At 42.7% G+C, this 22,657-nt stretch overlaps 1 protein-coding gene across 1 annotated transcript in view; it reads right to left on the bottom strand.

Annotated features, from left to right (window-relative positions):
• Positions 1-7: 7 nt before the first annotated feature.
• Positions 8-22,657, bottom strand: part of COL14A1 (collagen type XIV alpha 1 chain) — a 222,717-nt gene continuing 200,067 nt past the window's right edge. Inside the window, exons 40-43 of the mRNA XM_019642088.1 lie at positions 19,471-19,659; positions 3,913-3,990; positions 1,820-1,975; positions 8-201 (exon numbers count right to left, since the gene is read on the bottom strand). Coding sequence (XP_019497633.1) covers positions 122-201; positions 1,820-1,975; positions 3,913-3,990; positions 19,471-19,659 — 503 coding nt within the window. The 3' untranslated portion in view covers positions 8-121. The remainder of the gene's footprint in view (positions 202-1,819; positions 1,976-3,912; positions 3,991-19,470; positions 19,660-22,657) is intronic.

Genomic DNA, 22,657 nt, shown 5'->3' on the forward strand with positions numbered 1-22,657 from the left:
GAGATGTAGGCTGGTGAAGCAAGCCCCGCAAAGGTAGTATACAAACCACATAATGCCATGCTTCTTGAATAAGGTCCCTTCAGAGGTTTTGCAGTTGGTTTTCGAATTTCTCGCGACGCTTTCAGATCCCAGAGCCCCACAGCTCCATGGCTTCCAGTTCGTCTTGGACAGGAGTGAATTCCGGCTGGTCAGGATGGGGAGCTAAAGAGGAAGAGTGGGGGTGGGGACTTGATAGGACCCAGAAACCATAAATTGATATTCTCCCCTCATATCAGTCCACAGAGACATAGAATTGGTCATTAAACTACAGAGGTATCCTGCTTGGGTATAGAAGAAAGAAAGCAGTTTTGTTTTTTTTGCCCACCACACTGCTTGCCCCTTCCCCATGAGGTTTCAGAGGGTTAGTAAAAGAAGGAAGGGACAGATATGTTACAGAAATCGTTAGACAACCAGAAGCACAGCCGACTGATTAAATATTATATGTTTTATTTACAAAAGGAACCCTGAAAACTCAGCAGAATTATGAAAAATAAATTTTAAAACCCGATCTCATGTTAGAAGTCCATCACCAGGGGGCCGAAGGGAGGGGAGGTGATCAGAGGAGTAATGGAGAGTAGGGCGGACAGGGAGATAGATGCCCATCAAACTGGTGCGGGGAGAAGGCACATGTAAGTGACTTTATCACTGAGCCTTCACAGAGGGGAGTTTGGGATAAACAGGTGCACAACCGTGTACCTATATGCAAGCTGATATGGAGCAGTCCGTTTCTGTCGTGGTTGACATGTGATTTGGCTCACTTCCGGTATATCATTGGGTGTGTTGGGAGCAGGGAGGGCAAGAGATGTGACCAATGGGCAGACAGGGAAGGAGGTGAGGCAGGGAAGCAGAGTGCCCAGTGTTAGGGGCAGGGGCTGGGTGGTGGTGGTGAACAGGACAGTTCTGTATCCGTAGCCATTTTCCCAGAGTGGAGGAGGTCCACTTCAGTGCTGGTAATCATTATAAGGGATCAGGTCTTTACAAAGGACAGGAAGATTTGAGAGAACAGGGAGGGAAGAAATGAACAGAGAAAAACACATCAGCAAAACTCTGACCAGTTCCTCTGGCAAATAAGGTTAAATTTAACTTCATTGACTAGTAAGCGCATTGCCCCAAAGCGGTCTCTGAACATTTCTCTAGGTGCTTCCGAGAGTGATGATGGCAGAACATGTCCCACTGCACACCCCGCCAACATGCAGACTACAGATGTTTTTAGGAAGCACAATCTTTTTAGAGTCTCAGTCCAGTAGTTAGTAACGAGGCAAGGACCTCATGGCCACTTTTGTTTCTCTTTAAAATGACTCTTGGTCATCCATGCATGTGGTGGGCAGGATGTCACCCAGGAGAATCTAGGGGATCCCAGTCAGGGGTAAGTTCTAAGTGTGAGGTTTCCTCAAAACAAGAGTAAAATTTGACAGGACATCATGGCCACACCACAGCAGTTGACATAAAATGAGGCGCCCGAAAGAATGTTTGAACATGACTCCCAGTGACCAAACATGAGGTCACAGGCTAAGTGTGCGCAAATTGCCATTCAGAAACAAGGAAGGCTTAGATGTGCTGTTATTTTGAATTCCCTCTTATGGTTTTTAAAGAGGTAACCTCTAGAGTAATTTGCACTTTATAGAAGATGCCGCTGGATCACTTAAGGTAGTAAGAAGTTCAAGTTCTGTTTCCCTCCCAGTGTCGGCCTACTTTTCATAGCAACCCTCCACCATTATGAACCATAATGTGTGAACCATAGTCAAGCATTGCTCAAGGCCCAGAAGGGGCTGGCACTTACCTCCCACCCCGTAGGCAGAACATGAAGAAGGGTCGCAGTATCCAGGCTGGCCAGAAGGACCTTGTGGTCCAGGCACCCCCAGGTGACCGGGTGGACCCCTTGGTCCAGGAGAGCCAGGGGGCCCTGGGCTTCCTGGTCGACTCTCCCCTGCAGGTCCTAAAAAGCAGCCACAAATGGAAACAGTTGGTCTTTTTTACCACCACGGGGTGAGTTTTGAGACACCAAGAAGTAAACTAACTGTTACAAGAAGCAACCTTACACATTTTGGCAGTTAGGATAATCTGCCTCTTTCTACTCTTTAAATTCTTCTTCCTAAACTGGATTCCCTGGGAGGGGGTCATACTTTAGTTCCACGTGCTCCTGGAGGGCAATGCTTTTAATCAGCTCAGGAAACCTGGGAAACAAAATATATTCTTTCCTATCACCTCTGGGATATTAAGGGGAAAGGAGGATTCCACTCTCAACCTTGTTTTCTTTATAAAGCTTCTGTTTCCCACTGTCATTCCTGATGAAGTCAATGTATGGGCTCACACACACACACACTCACATACACACACTCACACACACACACTCACATGCACACACACACACACACACTCTCACACTCACACACACATACACACACTCACACTCACACACACATACACACACTCACACACACATACACACACTCACATACACACACTCACACACACATACACACACTCACACACATACATACACACACTCACACACATTCACACTCACACACTCACACACACACATACACACACTCACACACACTCACACACAAAGACACTCAATCTCAACCTCACCATCTATACTGGTTTATGGCTCCAGACAATTGAAATTAATTAGTCTGGGTATGAAAGAAATTATCCTACAGGGGAAAAAGGAAAAGTCTGAAATTGAACCCAACATACTAATCCAAAATGTCTTCANAATCCAAAATGGCTTTAGGCTAGCTTGTAACAGCCGAAAACTTAGATTAAGTGAAAATAGGAGAGGGAGTAACATTTCTGTGAATCAAAGCAGTTTATCAGGCTGGGAGGTTTTTGTTGGTGGTGGTGGGTTGGTTATGTTTGTTTTTAGGCCTGGATTCCAACAGTGTTTAAAAGATATTCTTCAACTAGCACCAAAATGAAACTTAGGAACAACTATTACCTTTTATTTGAAAAGTGTTGTGGCTCTCAGACACCTTCAGTTTCATTCACAATCAGCATTCACCAAACATGCATTCTGTGTAATGCATGATGCTACATCAGTTTCTCATACAATCTCAAATAATAGGAACATTTACACTCAAAAGGAGTGCATTGCATTAGGAATCTGTCTTAGAAAAAGCACTTTCCAAAATCATTATTAGGCTGGAAAGAAAAATCTGTAAAGCATTTGATTCAATGTGGCCAAGACAGGGATTACAAATATCCAACAGGATTGCAATTTATAATTCTAACAAGCATGGTCATCTGAGGGCCATTCTTATAATTCTAACGAGTATGATCATCTGGAGACCATTCTAAAAGCACCTAGTAACGTACACAAAACACGAAACTTCACCCAAAACTCATTCAGTAAGTACCATGGTGGCCGAAACTATCAGCGCTCATCACATATCCATGTGTTCCTCGAGATTTGAGCTTCCCCTGAAGGTCAGTTGGAGCTGGGTGACTAGTTCTGGCCAGTGAAATATAGCAAGTGACTTATGTCATTCTGTGTTTAGGAAGCTGAAAGCTGCTCTGCCTCCTTTATCTTTTTCCTGGAGGCCTTTTGTTCCAAAATGGGGGGAAACCACCTGCATCAAACTTTGTATGAGTGTGATATAAACCTTTATGGTGTTAATCCACTAAGCATTTGTTACTACAGCATATCCTAGCCTATCCTAACCCATGCAACCAATAAAATCCAGAACATGCTGTAACTTTAGGGGCTTGTATTAGGAGGATTGGCCTCCTAACAAAATGAATGTGAACTACAGCCATTCCAATTAGATACAAAGATGTAATATGGCCACTTTCCTCACCTGCGAAATCTAGTGCATACAAAGATTTAGAATTTTCCTTTGCAATTTCCTGTTAGGTAGGGGGATTTACCTGCTGGCCCAGGGGGACCTCTTGGACCTTGGCTTCCAATGCCCGGGTTTCCTTTTTCTCCCTTGACACCAGTTAGACCTGTTTATAAAGAAAGAAAAGGGAAAGTTCTCCTTAAAATAAAATGTGGGCAGTCCATTTTTTTTTCCCCAGGTTTCAAAAGGATCTCTCTAATGAAACCATGATGGGGTTGGTCTGGGTTATGCTTTTAAATGAAATCCTGACACTGGTGACTGATGCACAGCCACCCACAGAAAGCTGGTTCTGTATTGGAGCATGGAGTCTGTATTTGCAACACTGCAAAGTTATCTTCCTCCTTCCGACTGAAGTAGGTCAGCCTGCCAGGAGCTGGCCCATGTCTCTGCACGCACCCGGCCATCGACATGTGCCGCTGGCGCTCCCCACGTAACACAATAGAAGTCACAAGAGAACACGTCTAACATTGTCCTTTCGGTCCACCCTGCAATGTATCTGCAAAAGGCATGAATTATAATTAGGCAGCAGAGTTTCTGAAGAGCGTGAGTTTCCATTAAACACTTGGACGCCTCAGGAAAGGCCTGTGTTTGATTTGGCTGATTCAGCCCCATAAAAATCTAAACCTATTCATGTGTCTTTTCCAGAGAACGGGCTTCTTATTCCAAGTAATTTATGGGGCTATTAACAAACTATACATTTTCATAGGCAAAAACCAAAGAAGCATACGCTCTGACACCTCAGTGTCCAAGGAGGTTCGGTCACAAGATTGCTGGACAGGTGACAACATGTTGCACGGAGGCCCAGCCCGTCTGAGAGAGAGTTGCATCAGCCTGGGGTCTGGGTTACCCTGAGTCACATCGCAGAAGATCTCTGCTGTCTGTTTTTCATGTGCAACAATGCTTTGAAATAGCAGAATGTGGAACTGCATCTCTATGTAATTACACTAAATGGAGAAATTATGTGTGAATTGGCAAGGCCTAGGAAGGCACACAAATAAATGAAAATAACCCATTGGATGGGGGGCAGGCATGCAAGTGCCTTAATGTATTTAAGATGACAAATAAGCTTTTTTTCCCCGCCTCTTATTACAGGCAATACATATTCACTGTAGACAAATGAGACCCAATAAGCAAGAACTCCAGCCCTTGAAAACAATCCCTTTTAACGTCATCGTTCAGAACTTCCAGAAAGAAAGGTGTTTGGGTAGTGTTTGCTCTGGAAATAGTTGGTTAAAAACAAAACAAAACAACAACAACAAATAAAAACAATGACTGATGAACAACTAACAGTATTTTCTACACGGCACTTGTAATCATAATCACTGCACGTGCTGCAGTGTCTGCTGTGTTCCTTGTGACCATCTTTTGGGGTCAGGGTAGACCTGGCATCTTTTAAAAAGCCCTTCTTCCCTGCTAGTGGTCCTCAGGGCTACTCCATCCATGCTCTACTTCCCCAAAACCCATGCCTATAACATGTGGCTTTGGTGGTATTTTCTGGGCTCAAACAACACCAGCACAACAGGGAGAGGGCAGGGCATCGACCACCGAGCCTATGATCTCCTGTTTCTGGCTCGAGTCTTCTCTTAGGAAATGATAAGAGAGCTATTCCTCAAAAACAGAAAAAGAAAAATTACCATTGCATCTGAGTTTAAGAAGCATATGACTCACTCAGACTAGTCAACATTGAATACTTGACTCAGACAGAAAACCACCCTGAGTACACCCCCTGGGCATTACCAGTTAGTTACTAGTTTAGCTAATTGGGTAATAATTGGAGTGACTACTTGTGAACTGGTAGAGGCTCCCTCACTCGCCAACGATTGTGCCGTCCACGTGCATCTGGGACCTTAGCAGAAACTGCCTCTTCTGTTAGAATTGGAGTCACTTTCCCCACAGGGAAGTACTGATTTTTATAGAATTAGAACATAATAAAATACACGGGTGACTAATGCCAGGCTGTACATGATTAACTGCCTGGTGACTCAGGGGCCTCCCAGGACCTTATGGATCTCAAGGATCAGCGTTACCAACGTAGCTTCTCAGTGATTCTCCACAAGAGGACGTAAGAGATTAGACTGAACAGGACCTCTGGGAGAGCATTCTTGGGAACCAGCCCCAACAAGAGCTTCCTGACGTATCCTTTGCTCATTCAGAAGGAACCCCAAAGGTGGGGAAGATTGGCTAGTAGAAAATCTAGTTGTTTCAATTTTCTAGTTATGTAGAGAAAAAACAAGTGGAATTTGATACTCTCTGTAATACACGTCAAGAGAGGAAGAACCTCACAAAAACACTCCAGCCCCTAAAAATGCTTTAAAAAAAAAAAAAGGAAGCAAGAACATTCTAAGGATACAATTATATATTAAAGGGGAATCTTAGTGTTTATTACCCTTGAAGTTATGATCCAGTTGTATGTAGGCTAAGATATAACTATATGTCCATGTGTCCACTTTTGGTTCTGAGACTGAAGGAATATTCGTGTCCATGACAACTGAGCTTGGTTATACATTTTTTTTTGGAATACAAAAAAAGTTAAAAATCAATATTGAAGTACCTAAGATGAGAGGATTGAAATGAAAGGCTAAAGCTTAGAGACTCTTGTAGGTCTCTAAAAACAGATTTGGATACATTTTGATGAGCCTTGTAGGCCTTGATTAAAATGAGGAAAATCAAAATGTCCTAAAATAGGCTGTGACTGTCCTTGAGATGAGAGATGGCAATGGAGTCTGGGTACAGTCATTCTTTACAGACAAAATGCAGTCATCACCCGTAGAAGGGCTTCTGTCATAAATCTCTGTGAAGACCCAATTTGGGGCCACTTGGTGCCGAGATGGAGTCAGCAGAGCTAAGCGCCAGCATGCTTTCCACAAGGCATTGGGGCTCCCAATTGCACGGGACAGTCCCATCCTTCTCACCTTGGCTGTCTCCAAAATACCCCTCATTCTTCAAGACCCAACTCAAAGCTTCTCTACAAACATAACAGGCAGAAGCACAAGGGATTCAAGAGGGCAAGGATGATCTGTCTTATCCATGACTACATCTCCAGTACTTCTATGGCGCCTTTCACGTAATACATAACTAACAAATAAATATCATTACAAATTAACAAATAAATATGTGAACAAACAAATGAATGAATGAATGAATGAATGAGTTCCTTGCTTTCATATTACCTGTACCTCCTTTGGCACGTAACCCCATTGCATTGCTTGTTCTTGTGTTCATCTAGTCTGAAACTATGAGCCTGTTGACTGGGGGAATCATTCCCTATTTATTGCTCTAATGTCAGGTCCAAGCAGCGTCTCACGCGTAATAGGTCCCCAGTAAACACTGGAAGACGAACCGAGTGACTGAATGTTTACACCAACCTGTAGCTGACTGCTAAAAGCAAGCATGACCTTGCAAAATCAACAAACAAAATTCCTTAGGCTCCAGCTTCGCTGTTCCTTTCACTGCTTTTTCTAACAAGTTCCATGTGTGCAGTAACAACAACTAGTGCCTCTGAGAAATGAGTATCACTGGCTCCAATTAAGTTTCACTTTCTGCCATTTTTAACAAAATGAGCTTAGCTGATGTACATGATATAAATCTAATTTAACAAACTATGATTGAGATTTAGCTAAGATTAAAAAAGACTTGGTTTTCTGTGGAGTTACCAAAAATCATCAGAGAAAAGCCTTCTCTATTATTCATCCACTCTTGCTTTTTTTTTTAATGAGAACTTTTAAGATCTCCTCTCAGAGATCTCACTGTCTTTTTTTTTTTTAACTTTTTAAATAGACTTTACTTTTTTACAGCAGTTGTAGGTTCACAGCACTATTGAATGGAAAATAGAGAGAGTTCCCTGCCCCTACACCTGCATAGTCTGCCCCACGCTCAGCGTCCCCCACTAGAGTGGTACATTTGACATAATCATTCTTTCTTAAGAGTCTCATTAAAAACCATTTCAGGTCTACCTGATTCTCTCTTACCTAATACCGACCCTCCAATATTTTCTTTTCTGGTCGACTAAGGCAGAGGCCTGTTTGTTTTAGCTCTTCATTGTATTCTCAGTGCCAGGCACATGGAGGCACTCAAGAAATAACAGTCAAACAAGGTAGCTGGCATATCAGCGATGCCTATAAATGACCTCACTTGGGTTTGAATGCTAGATGCTTTACATGTATAAACTCAGCTAGTCTCTGCAAGAACCGAGAGGGCAGGCACTGCTATTAACTCTGAAAGGGGCTATAATGCAGAGAGGTTAAGTCACTTGTCCTTAGCTAGTAAGTAAGAGCCAAGATTTCAACGCACACAAGTTGGTGCCAAAGCCTGTTCACCAAACCACTGCATGTTCTGCTTCTCTCTGGAGGACATTTCTTGCCTTGTTTGTTGGAGTCATGGCTTCCTGTATTTCCTGCTCAATCGTCTGCACATTTTCTCTGACTCGACACTCTGAAACTTGGTTATCACATTTCCCCAGCTTACTTCCCTGGGTTTATGCACTTGACCTCTGCTCTGAGCAAGACATGGCATGGATTTTAAGAGGATTTACCCTGTTCATACTGACTCCATGACCAGGGTCTGGCCCTTGGTAATTAGTTTCCCATTTCCATTGGCCTGTTGGCCTCTGAGTAAAGGGATTTTACTCATGTCTGCCCCTCGGCCACACTGGGCACTCTAAGCTGGGGTCTCCTGCTACTCCGTGGAGCAGTTATCCCCCTCTTATCTCTGACATTCTAAGCAACTCCCGGGATTTATGCTCAGGCAGGTATGCAAGGCCTGGTTAATGCTTTCACTGTAATTCTACCAAAAGTCACAGCAACTGTGAGACAAGGCTTCAGCTGTGTTACTATATTGTCCATTGCCTGGGAAATGCTGGCAATAAATTGCAAATAGAATCTGTTATTCATTCAACATATGTTTGAATGCCACTAGGTACAAGGTGCTGGACCAGGCACCTTGCTACAAGATGGCAGGTCAATTGGACTCCATTCACCAACTATTTTTTTGCATTTTTCCAGGCTCTGCTATTTCTACACGATCAGCTGTAGGATTAGTGCCAACGCGTGCAACTCCACGTTTTGGGCTTAGGTGGCCAAGATTGGAAAATACATGGTTACTTTAAATGTAAACAAACTTAGCAAACGATTGCTAAGGGTCCCTTTTTCTAGTGCCTTTTCCATAAAACAACTTGCCATCTAGCGTGCCTCTATAATTCAGGGCTCAGTCATGGAAAGGTAAACCATTCTAGATCTTTCAGACAGGCAGAGAGAATTGAATAAAGGGACTTGGTTACATGGGTAATAGAAGGACTGAGAAGCCAAGTAAAGGTGATGAAGCAACCCATCAGGGGTTGGCAAACTGCGGCTCACAAGCCACATGCTGCTCTTTGGGTACGTTCTGTCTCAAAAGTTTGCAGGCCCCTGGAAGAGCCAATCCTGTCCTTCACAACAATTTAAAAAATATTTGAGAGCCATAAATATATATTTACATAATTACCATTCTGTGAATAATATTCTTTAAAATTTTTATAAATGAAACTATGATAGTTTTATTTTCATGTTCAATTTTACTTGAGAGCCTGCGGCTCGCGAGCCACAGTTTGCTGACCCCTGGCGGCTCTTCTGTCTCAAAAGTGTGCCGACCCCTGCAACTCATTAATTAACAACAGCAGGAAGCCACTATTACCCTTAGGGGTGCAGGGACAATGGGGAGAAAGGGACTAACTGGAGCTCAGCACCTGGGCCTTCTGCTAGGATCAGGAACAAGAGTGAGAGATTGTCCAGTGGAAGCGGGAGCCACACAGGTCATATCCACAACCAGAGTCATGGAGGAGGCGCGGGTGGAGGTGAGGGGAGACATATCTTGATTTCCCTTCTTAAGACCCTCCAGTCCTTCTCAGTGCCTCCCACTGGCTGAACCTGCCTTGGAGCATAAAGCAAGGGCATCTGAAAACAGAGTGATGTGCCGCTCAAGAAGGGCGGAGGGCAGGCTGAAAGCAAGCTTCCCAACCCAGTGCCAACATCAGGCACTGAGAATGCAGAGTCAAAACACCTTTCCTGCTTGTAGCTGGTTACCACATAGTAGGGAAAACAGACAAATAAACAAGTAGCTATATAGAATGCAGCATGAGAATAGCTACAACAAAACATGAGAGCACAGAATGAGGCATCTGTGGGGCATGGCAAGCTTTCCAATAGAGCTGACGGTTGAAGTTCAAGTGTTGAAGAGCAGGCATTAGCCCCAGAGCAAAGGAGCAGATGGAAGCACATGCACAAAGGCCGGCAGGTGAGTGAGTGAGGACAGGGCATGCCTGGGGAACGGGAGGTGGCCTGGTATGGCTTTGGCAGCTGTGCTGGGGAGTGGAAGAATAAGAGGCCACTCTAGGCCAGGTCATGACAAGCTTTGTGTATCAGACGAGGGAGTTTTGATATGGCCCCTCACGCGCATGCGACCCCTTCAATACTCGCTACCTAGGTTTGTGTTTGTAACTTCATACACCTTTTCCTGAAAGAATTCCAAATTGTTTAAGCTTCAGGCCCCACAAAACCTGGATCTGCCCCTGCCGGGTGCAACCAACATTAGTTAAGGCAGGCTGGAATCTCGCAAAGCTTAATGCCACCAAAAGACACCATGCTACTCCCTGGAAAAGCCAGAGGAACATTTGTTGAATCATTAAGCTGAGCTACCCATTGGGCAAAGGAACCCACTAACCTGATCAAGATCAAGACAACAGAATATTTTTCACGTTAGGTTTTTGTATCAGTTAGATATATGGTTATATAGGCAGGAGGGCCTTTGGTATTATTATTATTATTTTCAAAATAAAGTTTATTGGGATGACAATGGTCAGCAAAGTTATATAGGTTTCAGGAGTACAATTCTGTAATATGTCATCTATATATCACATTGTATGTTCACCACCCAGAGTCAGTTCTCCTTCTGTCACCTTATATTTGATACCTTTCTCCCTCTTCTACCACTCCCCTCCCCCCTTACCCTCTGGCAACCACTAAACTATTGTCTGTGTCTATGAGTTTTTGTTTCTTTATTTGTTTGTCCTGTTCCTTTGTTGTTTTCAGTTTTATATCCCACATATCAGTGAAATCATAGGGTCCTCGACTTTTTCTGTCTGACTTATTTCACTTAGCATAACAATCTCAAGATCCATCCATGTTGTCGCAAATGGCACTATTTCATCTTTTCTTAAAGCCGAGTAATATTTCATTGTGTATATTGACCCCAGACTTCTAAATTAGATACACTTACATTTGGGCACCGAAGAGGTCAATGAATTTGCTGTTAAATGCATTTCTTACCCAGTATAACAAAAACTCTTATTTAAAAATCTCACCCTGCTTTTCTAGCTAAATTTATACAACGATGACTTGAAGAAAATGCTGGCATTGTCAAGCTGGCAGCAATTGGCTATTAACAGGATGTCTTAAGATTGACGTAGTATAACTACATGGGCTTCTGCTTATATCATGGCTCTAGGGAGAACGAGGAATGGCAGCCAAAAAGCTAGCGGTAATCAACAGCACACATAATTTATGATCCATGAAATAACTATTGTATTTCAAGTATTGTGAGGAGTAAAAGGAAAAGAGACATTAAATTTGGTCTTTGGGGAGCATGAAGCTTTACTGTTGAGGTAGGATTAACAGAAATGAAATCATTAAAGCATAATTCAAGAAAATATGGTCTACCTGGATGCTAAATGATATGTTTCCCACACTAGTGAGGTAGGGATCAGCTATCTATTCATTTATCAAATATTCATTCAGGCTCCTTCTAGGGCAATGTGGAGATGAAAGGCACAGTCCCATTCAAGGAATTCACAGTCCAGGGTGAAGACAAGTACATCAACAATGAAAACATAATGGAGGGCCGGCCGAGTGGCTCAGTTGGTCAAGAGCTCGCTCAAGGGTTTAAGCTCTGAGCAACAGCGGTTCGAGTCCAGCCTGAGCTGAGTTGCTGCTGAGCTGCCAACAGGTGGAAGGATGGCTCAGCTTAAAAACAAACAAAAACAAACAAACAAACAAACAAACATAATGGGAAACTGCTGTGATTGGATGCATGTGCCTGGGATAGAGGAGCTAAATGAGGGAGCTCTCACTCAGCCTAGTTCTGTTGGAATTAAGCAGCATAGGAACAACAAATACACTGACCAAACAAATGAACCATGCTGAGGGAGGGGTGGTCTGCCAGAGGAGATGCTTGACATGAGTGTCTAAAGTCTGAGTATGAATGAGCCAGAGGAAGAAAGAGGGTTCTGGGGAGTGGAAAGAGCATGTGAACATCCAGGAACAGGGCACAACAGGGATCAGCATTGAGTGTGATGGAAAGGAAAAGGCATGCATGAAGAACGTGGTAAACCAGATTCGTAGTCTGAATTCTTTACCAGTCTATGTGCTCATGTATTTCCCTACCCCGTGGATTTGGGCTTGGCCATGTGGCTTGCTTTAATCACTATTTTTTTTTTTTAAGGAGGGCAAAGCTCATCTTGACCCATGGAGGGATCGAACCAATAACCTTGGTGTTATCAGCACCACACTCTAACCAACTGAGCTAACCAGCCACCCCTTTGTGTCTTGCTTTGACTAATGGGATATTAGTGGCAATGACATGAACAGAGGCTTGAAATATGACTGGGTGGTTGGGTTGCCCTATTTTGTTTCTGCTATTGCCCATGGAGAATGTACTCTAGGGAGCTATTTCCTCTCTAGCCAGGGCCCAAGCAAAGCAGAGCTGCCCCCGTCCTCCCTCAGACATGTGGTGAGAAATAATATTTATTGTTGTATGCTACCAAGATTTTTGTGGTTTGTTATGCAGCAAAAGCTGACTAATACCAAGAACACTGAGCAGTTCAGTTTGGCTAGAGCAAAGGGTATATACTTGAAATGACGCTGACTGGAAAATATGAATCAGGACCACACAAAAATATCTTACTGAGATAGCATTTACCTTGAGCTGTATTTCTAGCACAGTCCCCTTTACCCTACACAGCAACTGAAATCCAGTGCAAAGAATCTGCTAAGACCTACTACACAGACCCTCCAATTCAGGGTTTCAAAAATGTTTAAGCTACAGAAACAATTATATTAGCTTTCATAACAATAACAACAACAAAAAAGACAGAATACCAGTTACAGCCTTTTGTTATTCTAGTAGTCATATTCTACCAAGTACAAAGGTAGGGGTGCAGTTTGATGGTAATTTAAGTTTCTTGATTGCTTTTTAAAAAGTCATTCTTTGTATTTGTAGGAAAAATGAGTTTCTTCTGACTACAATTAATTCCAGAGGCAGGAATACAAAAACAGTCTGCAAAAACATTTTTCCAGTAGGTGCTACTCTTTCAAGGTGGTTAAGTCTACATCTTTTATTTCCCTTTAAAAAGCTACATCTGGCATTTTAATAATTTAAAGGAGGAGGAGGAGAAAAATACCCATCGAAATGGTGAAAACAGGCAGACACTGAGTGAGCCAACCCTTCACGAGTGTCCTAGAAGTCAGACTGCTTGGAAATCATTCTTAGGGATGAAAGCATCACCCTGTTTACACTGCAGGCCAGAGGCCTTGGTTTAATTTAAAGGAGTGCAATTAAATGCATATTCACAAATTCTGTGCTACTCCTCTCTTCAAAAGGTAAAGCCTTAAAAAAAATAAAAAAATAAAAATAAAGGTAAAGCCTAATTCCCCTTTCCTTGAGTGTGGGCTGGGCTTAGTGACTCCCTTTCTAATAGAATATGCTAAAAGTAAAAGTTTGTGACTTCTGGGGACAGGCAAAAAGGCAGTACGAAGGCCTCCCTGCTGTCCTTCTGGGCTCATCTGCTCCACCATGGAAGGCAGCCACCATGTTGCAAGATCGTTCAAGCACCCTGTGGAGAGACCCGCCCTAGTCTGCAGGATATAAGAGGAGGAATAGTCAGGGAGGCTCTGAGACTCCTGCCAACAGCACTGTGAATGCGCCATCTTGGAAGCACTTCTCTCAGGTCCAGTCAAGCCTTCACATGACCGTAGCCCTCCCTGGCTGACATCCTGATTGCAACCTCATGAAAGACCCTGAGCCAGAAGGGACCAGCTACACCATTCCTGAACCGCTGACCTATAAAAACCGTGATTATTTATGTTTCGTTGTTTTAAAGAGCTCTAAGTTTTAGGGTAATTTGTTACATAGTAATCGATCACTACTATGTAGAGCTTCTCTCTGCAGCCATGAGGAATGTAAAGAGTCACTTTTTAATAGGGAAAAACAGTAATAATAACCCTGCAAACATTAGGAAGACACAATCCATCAAACCTTCAGGGGAAGGTCTTTGTCCAAAGGACATTCAAATTGGACTTTACCAGATAATTACTGGGTGAGAAAAGAGAAAACTCTATCTTTATTTCTCCGGAGTTCCTCTCTCAGGATGAGGGGCAGATGGGGAAGTAGGACAGGAAGGAGCCAAATGCGTATTTCAGCAGATTTTCAACAGCAATGAAAAGACTATGTCCCATGCAACTGAATATCAATTATAATACAGCATCACAGGGAAGACTTGTAAATATTTAGTCATCAAGCAGCAAATTATTATGAGAGCTCTACCAGCCCTCTATCTTTAATCAACTTGATCTGTCCCATAAAGATAACTTTTCCAGGAATAAACCAGGATACAAGGGTCATTAAGAAGTTTCATAGATGCTTACCATTGAGGCATTTCTGGTTCACAACTGCCATGCTTTAATTCTGAATTTGCGACCAAAGATTTCTGTCAAATATATCTTCATTGCCAACAGCTCTTTTCCACCACAGGGATACCGAACGCGAGAACCTACTTCTCTCTCCCAGCTTGGAATGGATCTGGAATCCAGTTTTCTCTCTAGACTTCTCAGCCTTGATGATTCACAGTAAAACCATAGCATGACCATCAGGGACTCACATTTAGCTGTAGCGTGTGTAGAATTTTTTTGCTTTGACTGTCATTTCTATGTCTCTGAGCGGGACTGTCACTGACTTATGACAACCAGAGTATGGCTGGTTCCTTTTCTACCTGTGTTTGCTTGGGGAAGTCCAGTTGTGATTTATCTTCTCATCCTTCTCCCATCCCCCTTTTCTCATTTTCTAAAACAAAGTCCATCTTTTACAAGTTAACTAGAGAACTTAGGACTGATAGAAATTGATCCTTAAACCTTGTCTTTCTTTACTCAGTCATTAGAAATGTGGTTGTCTGTGGCAGGGAAGGCTCAACGGGAATAATTGTCCAACTTCAAAAGCCCCTCAGGGACTTTATCTTTAAAGAACAACAAAAAATTAATCTGGGTAGCAAACAAACTGTGAAATTTCTCAAATAAAGATGACATTGCAACACAATTATTATTTTTATCCTCAATAAAATATTGGAGTGACTGGAGCTCTCAGCACCCAAAATACTTGATTCTATAGAGTAAATGTAGAGTGCTAATGATATTTATAGGAGCCAGTAAGTTCCAATGGGGAAAGTCTTTGGAATGACACCTCCCAGTTATTTCCCCTTAACTTTTTTCAGGCACTGGCATGGGAAAAGACATTGCCACCGTCAATTGGTGGGAGGGGATAGTCAGTATTGGAAGGCATCTCTGGAGAAGGTCCTACTAAGAAAAGGAAACATAATGGAAAACCAAGAGATCTGTTAGCCCAGGAACATGTGCCTGAAAAAGTAGAAGGTAATTTGCATTTATTTGCATAATGTCCATGATGTATTTGATGTCTTAGTAGACCTTCACTGTGAACACAATGGAGACAAATGCAGAAAGACTAAGTCGTTGATAAAGCTCAACTATGTCATCCTGAATCCGTAGCTGTTGCATTCTTAGTAATTCTTAAATAGAAGTATATTCTGACCTCTTCATTATGTTTCCAGGGTCGTCATAACAAGAATTTGCATATTGGCATTAATTTTTGAGCATAAATTACTTCCCTCTGTTTTATATTACACTAGAGGGCACTCTAGTTTTTTTAAAAAAATTGTGTGTGAAGGTAGGTTATATTTATTATCTATGCACTTCCCTTTAGAAGAATAAAAGAGATGTTGCAAATTATTTGTTACAAAAAAGAGACAATATATTTGCTAGGGTTGAGAACCACGGCTTTACAGGTTTCAAGCCCTTTCCACCGCAGGACCTTTGCACAAAGATGCCATTGCTGTCTCTGCATAGAATGCTCTCCTCTGACTCTCTTATTATTATGTAAAAGTCCTAAACTTTTAGGTCTCAGCTGAAACATCACTGACTTGACAGATGAAGTCGGAGTCGTCTCTTCTATGCTCATATAGCATCCTGCATTTTTTATAGCATTTATGACAAGTGAAATTAAACTATTCATGTATTTTTGTTTAATATCTGTCTCCATGCTAGGCACACAAAAGGCAGGAAATATGTGCCCTGTTTGCCCCTATGTCCTTGAGGCCCCGTGCCACGCCTGATCAGTAAGTGCTGGTTTGATGAATGAATGAAGACCCAGAAAGATACACTTGTAAGATTAAGCTGCCAAACTTATGTAGCGAGTAAGTAGCTCAGCTAGGATCTTAACCCATACATGATTGATGCCACAAACCCCATTCTTTCCATCTCATCATGCTGCTTCCAGTTAAAGCAGGATCACAACTAGGGAGGTGAAAATGGTTTCTCTTCTAAGATACCAGAAGTAAAACAAGACTGAATGGCCTTGTTCCAGGTTTCGCCCCTATTTGCCCCCAGGGTAAGATATAACAACAGAAGCATAACTGCTATAGGTGCACCCCAAATTTCCAGATCCATGGACAGGTTCCCTCTAGGTAATTCCCCTACTCGGACTCTCATGTAGGCTAGAATCTCAGAAGACTCGTCAAGTGCCAAAATGTGTCACCGTGAGTAACGTTTTTATCACATTCACATGTTCCCAACTGATCACCCAGCTTCACCTCCAAGCTGGTCATTTGCCAGGTCACGGATGCCCAGGGCTATCCAAATACGGCAGAATTTCCAAGGAGCTCGCAAACAGTACAGCCACAGCCCACTAAGACACTCTCATCAGTCCAGCAGTTCACATGTTTTGAAGTGTGGTTACTGGGAGTCATCAACCACAGCGTTCGCCAGACCCTGCACAATTCTGGCCTCTCCTCTGTGAAATCCCTGCTAATCAAGGAATTCAAAGGTAGCAACAGGGCAGAAGAGAGCAAGCACAGGTGTGCTGAAATCATACACATCTGGATTGGACTTCTGGTCCCCTATTGCTCAGCCGTGTGACCTTGGATAATTCATAATGGAGCTGAGCCTCAACTCCCGCACCTAAAAATGGGACTAGTACTGATCTCACAAAATTTTCATGGGCATTAATAATTTGCTAAGCAACTGATAGTTTCCCAAATAGTTGCTTAGTACATGCCAGCACCCTTTCTTCTCAAAGCCCACGGTGATGTCTTCCTCTGAATTCTGACATTTACTGTCCACATAACTCGCTTAGTATTTGTCATCTTCCAACTTGCATATTCAGTACCATTTCACGGTCCTTATCCAAACCACGTCTCCTATTTTATCCAAATGAGAATGTGTGTATATAGGACTGAGCACAATACTGGCAGATATTGTGGGTGCCTAAAAGTGAAAGCCATAATAACAGTATTATGTCACATGCTGCCAAGCCAAAAGCATTACATAAATCCTGCATTCAGTAAATATTTGTTGATTTTTGTACAAAATAAACCAGATGTGAATTTCAGCCGGTACGGATACACAATTTAAACATGAAAATCTTTAGTTGGATGGTTCCTTGGATCCAAAATTTTTGGGTCGTGGGCCTATAAACCTGAACCTGAACCCTAAACCCAAAAAACACACCCCTCAATTGGTAATCAAGAAAATTCGCCTTCCTGCATGTTCAAAGGGCACCTCACTTTCTGTCTTGTCATCCTCCATGTTATTTGTGAAATTCAGGATTTTGCTTGTCTACTGTACTCTTTAGGGATAGATGTAGGTAAGAAAATTATATCATGGAAAATTGTATTTCAAGGGCTGTCTGGGCCACTGTTTGAGAACTCCTGGGAGATTTTCCTCTGGTCTAAGCATTCAAGTGCAATTGTAAAGCAAGAAAGAGTCAGACTGGCAAGAACAAGTACAGGACTTCCAAAAAGAACAAAGTCGGCTTGTGACTCGCTGAGAGTGACTCAGGCACTGGCTCTGTGCTACCTGAGTCACAGCTGATCCATCACCAACACCATTACAGGATGCCCTGCTGACAGGTGGCCACCGCCCTGGCTGCCAGATCTTTGGTGTCCTGTGAAGGAATTACGCCCATCACTACATCTGCTGGCTGAGTGCCCTGGCCCAGGAAAAACCTTCAGAAAGGAAAATCAGACCTGGGTCACGGTCAAAGCAACAATGATCTTGTGAGTCCCTATTATGCGCAAAGCAGTTCAGACATGATCCCTGCCTTCATTTACATCTGATGGTGCTCAAATGGATGGGAGAGACAGTGCATCAGGTGTGCAGGAGGTGGAGACATTTGTTGACGTTTCAACAGAAATGTCAGGTATGAGACAGGGGTTAAGCTGAGCCTTGAACTAAGAGGAGGACGCACGTAAGTCAGGCAAGGAAAAGGAAGCCTCCAAAGGAGGAACAAAAATGCAGAGGCAGAAATGCACTTGGCCGGTTGGCCTGGATCAAGAATGAACGTGAAACGGCATCTTTGTGATCTGCATTTTACATCCGAGGTTTTAAAAGGAGTATATACCCTGCCCATCTCACAAAAGCAACACGACCCACAGAGCAGATCGGTAATCATTAGCTTTGCCCTAGATCGGTATTCTATAAATTCTGCCTTGGAAAAGACTTCCGTCAGTTGTCTCCCCATCCCTTTCTCTGTGGTTAATATGTAGCCCCCATTTCCCACATCTCTTTGATATGCTTCTGGAGACCTTGGGCAATTACAGAAATGAGTAAAATTCTTTCCAAGGGCCTTATTATTGCATTATACAATACTGCAAATACCTGTGAAGAGTAGACGTCAAGGCTAAGCAGGACCTGTATTTTAAAGAAACGTTAGTAGGAAACATAAAACAATGGCCCATTAAATTATTAAATAAAGTGCTGTCTCATATTATAGGAAGATGGGGCACAAACCATATTTAATTTGAAGTTTAAAGCTGGCACGTCCGACATAGGCATATGTGAATCCTTTGTCAGTGTGACTCAGGACTCACTTCACGGCTGCCACTGACACAAAACAAGCGCCAGAACTAGGAGGTGAACTCTCCGGCTTGCCGTGCCGTATGTGTGATGCCACATATGGCCAGAAGGGGGCGTCACTTTCTGATACTTCCACCTGGAAGGGGCACCTTTTAATTCCTCCATCCAGAGGAGACACATTTCTCTCACTAGCCCAAAGTCTCCTAGAGGCGAGTTGGGGTTCTTTTTCATACAAGTAGATATGGCTCTTGATAAATACTTTGTAGATTACTCAATCTTCTCAACCTTGGGGATAAATAAGAAGCTGATGAATGGATGGGGTAGAGCTAACTTAGGTCAATTATTTCAGAGTTTATCATGATATAAGCACCCCTGTCATGCTCTGCTTCGTTTCACTCAGTGAGGGGAGTGGCCCAGCTTACCTCGTTCTCCGGGGGACCCCGGCACACCTGCGTTTCCTGGGAAGCCTGGGGTCCCTGGGGGTCCTTGTTCACCAGGGGTTCCAGGTGAGCCTGGTCTCCCAGGCTCCCCAGGAGGCCCTTGGATGGTCCGAACTGATGAGGAGTGACTGGGAATCTGGTTGAGGATGGCTGTGTACCTGGCCATGTGACCTGAGACACCAAGGACAAAGACAGCAGTCAGTCAACTGTCACACAAAGAAAGGGAGAACTGGAGATATTATTTGCCAAGGCTCCGAACAATTCTGTTAGATACCCATCAAGAGGAGAAGCACATCCCTCCAAAATATGTTGATTTCCAACTTGCAAATTTTTACATTTTACATTGGCAGATACATACAGCTGGATTATATTCAAGTTGCATCTCATGTGTTTGGAATTCCAAAGCTCATGTCAGCATCTCAGTAAACATCACTGAACAGAAGCCATCAATTTTATCTTCACTCCCAGCGTTAATCTGAACCCTAAGCCCTCACCCAGTTGCCTCTTTTCTCCAGCAATTTCCCCCCAAAGTTATATGTCTTTTTTTTTCCAACCCACAAAGTCTGTTCCACCCTCTTGCTCACAAATCGCCAGATAAGTGCTCTGTTTCAATTCATCTCTCTGCTGCCAAGCCTTTCTAAGCAGGAACCTTTACTTGGGTCCCAGCTGCAGAAACTCTCACTAGCTTTATTTTTTTTTTAAATCTGGTTCTCTCTCCGATCATCACAAAACTCAGTTATGCCTGGAAGAATACCTCTTAGTAATTAGAAGTACAGATTACTATAGTACTTGATACCATAATGCCTCATTTTTCTAGCATTGTCAGGACGCAAGGTTTTCCCACATAAATGAATCTTCTAGGTAACTATTACTTATCCCTTCTCCAACACTCAAACTTAAATAAGAGTAGTAACCATTTTTAGAGGGATTATTTCTAAACATGTTGAAGTATCCCTAAACTTCAATGATTGTAACTAGGATTAGCATCCAGATGACTCAGAGGCCATCAGTAGGCATGTCCATGGATGAATGTTGGGTGGGGCCAGACATTTCCACACCTACTTTCTCAGCTTCCTCCTTTGATCAGGGGGATATCCTTTATCATTCCTCTCGCTGTCATCACTTTGGCCTCACAGTGTCCCATATAAACCTTTCCTAACATAAGTCTTCTGATCCTCTCTAGACTAAACACCAGATGACTGAATTTGTGAGGAATTACACACTAACTAATAAATCAAGCTCTGAGGGGGAGCGTAGGGAATGAGATAAGGAGCCCAGAGAAACCGGAAGTAGTGTGTGGGCAGATGGCCGAGGTGTCAGAAATACAGCCTCTGGGTAGGTTGGGTCTTGTTCATAATGTTGCGTACAATCTCTTCTACTTCTTTCACAACTGCGTTGACAGGCAGGGTCTTCCTATTTCACAGACTTATTTCAGCTTTCTGGTAGACCCCTCTGCTGGCTTCCATCTCCTAGAAGCCATTCACAAGAGTCTGAGAATTCCCGAGGGGAAAAACTCGATTTTTAGCTCTCAATTTTCAGGGCACATTTTAAGTAATCGCATATTTATACAAGATTTTTATTATACAATGGAATAAGACAGCAACTATTGTGAAGTCGCCCACACACTGTGATCAGTGAGTCATGTCAGGATTTAACCCTTAGGTTCCCTGAAAACAATTAATCTTCTTGTTATTAATACATTGGATACTTTAAATGGGAAACCTACAAAATAACCCAAGATACAGATTAGCTTTTGACGTATACTACTTAATGCATGATTTCCCTTTTATAATTTATTGTTTTTACAGATCTTATTTTGACATTAAACTTAAAACAGTTTCATTTAACTGGTCAGTTCTTTCCCACACATACATTTAGTTTGGGCAATATAATATAAAACGGAATAAAGTTAAAATACAGGGAGCGTTACTACTATGTCTGAAGATGGTAGCTTTGTATTCATTTGCTCTCCGGTTTTTGTCTTAATGAAAACCCTCCCAAGCTCACGCTGACGTTTATTCCACCCCTTCTCCAGGGGGACAGCTGGTTTTATCTACCACAGATGGAATTTTGGACCCAGCCAATAGGGCCTTCTTGGACAGTTACAGGACTCCCAAACGTCCCTGGGTTAAATTAAATATAACCGCAAAGCTGTTGAGGCCGTCACTCCGGTAATGTCAGCCCTGGAAGCAGAGGACACCATGGGGTGGAGGGCTTGACAGCAGAGTTAGGCCAGAGCTGGCAGGGTTTGAGAGGCATACTTCATCTCTACTGGGCCTCCGAGCTTCCTGGAACTGAACAAATTACTGGCAAAGAGAAGGGCCCACACTAGGAACCCTTGGGTTATGGAGATAAAATACTTGGGATGCCAAAAACATGTATACAAGTAGACACTTGGGTCAACGTTGCTCAAGCAGTAGACTGCCATCATCAGAAGTGTCTGGACGCTGATGGGAACCACTCTGAGCACCTTTTGTAATGGCAGAAGTCAAATATGACTTGTATTCATCTTTTGTGATCAGTATATATTGAGTATTACAATTTTAATAGTATTTTCCTTTCTTAAAATGTGTATACATTGTTTTGGCACCCTCTGTATATAGTCAGGCGGCCAGTAGAGAAAGGTGCACAATGGATGGATAATATGTGACTGAGCAGGAATCAGTCATTGGAATACTGAACTGTGGAAAAGTTCAGGTTTAAAATGAAAAAAACAAAAAATAACCAAAATGGGAGAGGTGTCATATCAAGTGTGTTCCAGTGTAATTTTTGGCATGAAGCACAAGTATCCTACCAAATGTCTCATGAAGACTGTCCGTGTGTGTGTGTGTGTGTGTGTGTGTTTGTGTGTGTGTGTGTGTGTGTGTATTTTGGTATAAATCTTAAAGAATAAAAGAAAGGACCTTGGGTTAACCGAAAGGCATGGCTGGATAAGAAGGTATTGATTTAAATCTAGTGAGTTAATAAAAGTCAACACTATGAACCATCTTTTTGAAGGTAGCTTCTGATGCCTTAGCCTGGTACTTTCACCTGCTGAGTACTTGAGAAAAAAAAAATCCATCCATTTAGAGAGATGAGGAAGGAATAAAAGATTGGATCTGGGCAGCCAAGTTCAATCTATCTGGACAAACAGGGAGCCCTTGGACAGATGACACAGAGGAATCTGGCA

Source organism: Hipposideros armiger, unplaced genomic scaffold, assembly GCF_001890085.2.
Source record: "Hipposideros armiger isolate ML-2016 unplaced genomic scaffold, ASM189008v1 scaffold_65, whole genome shotgun sequence".
Classification (NCBI taxonomy): Eukaryota; Metazoa; Chordata; class Mammalia; order Chiroptera; family Hipposideridae; genus Hipposideros; species Hipposideros armiger.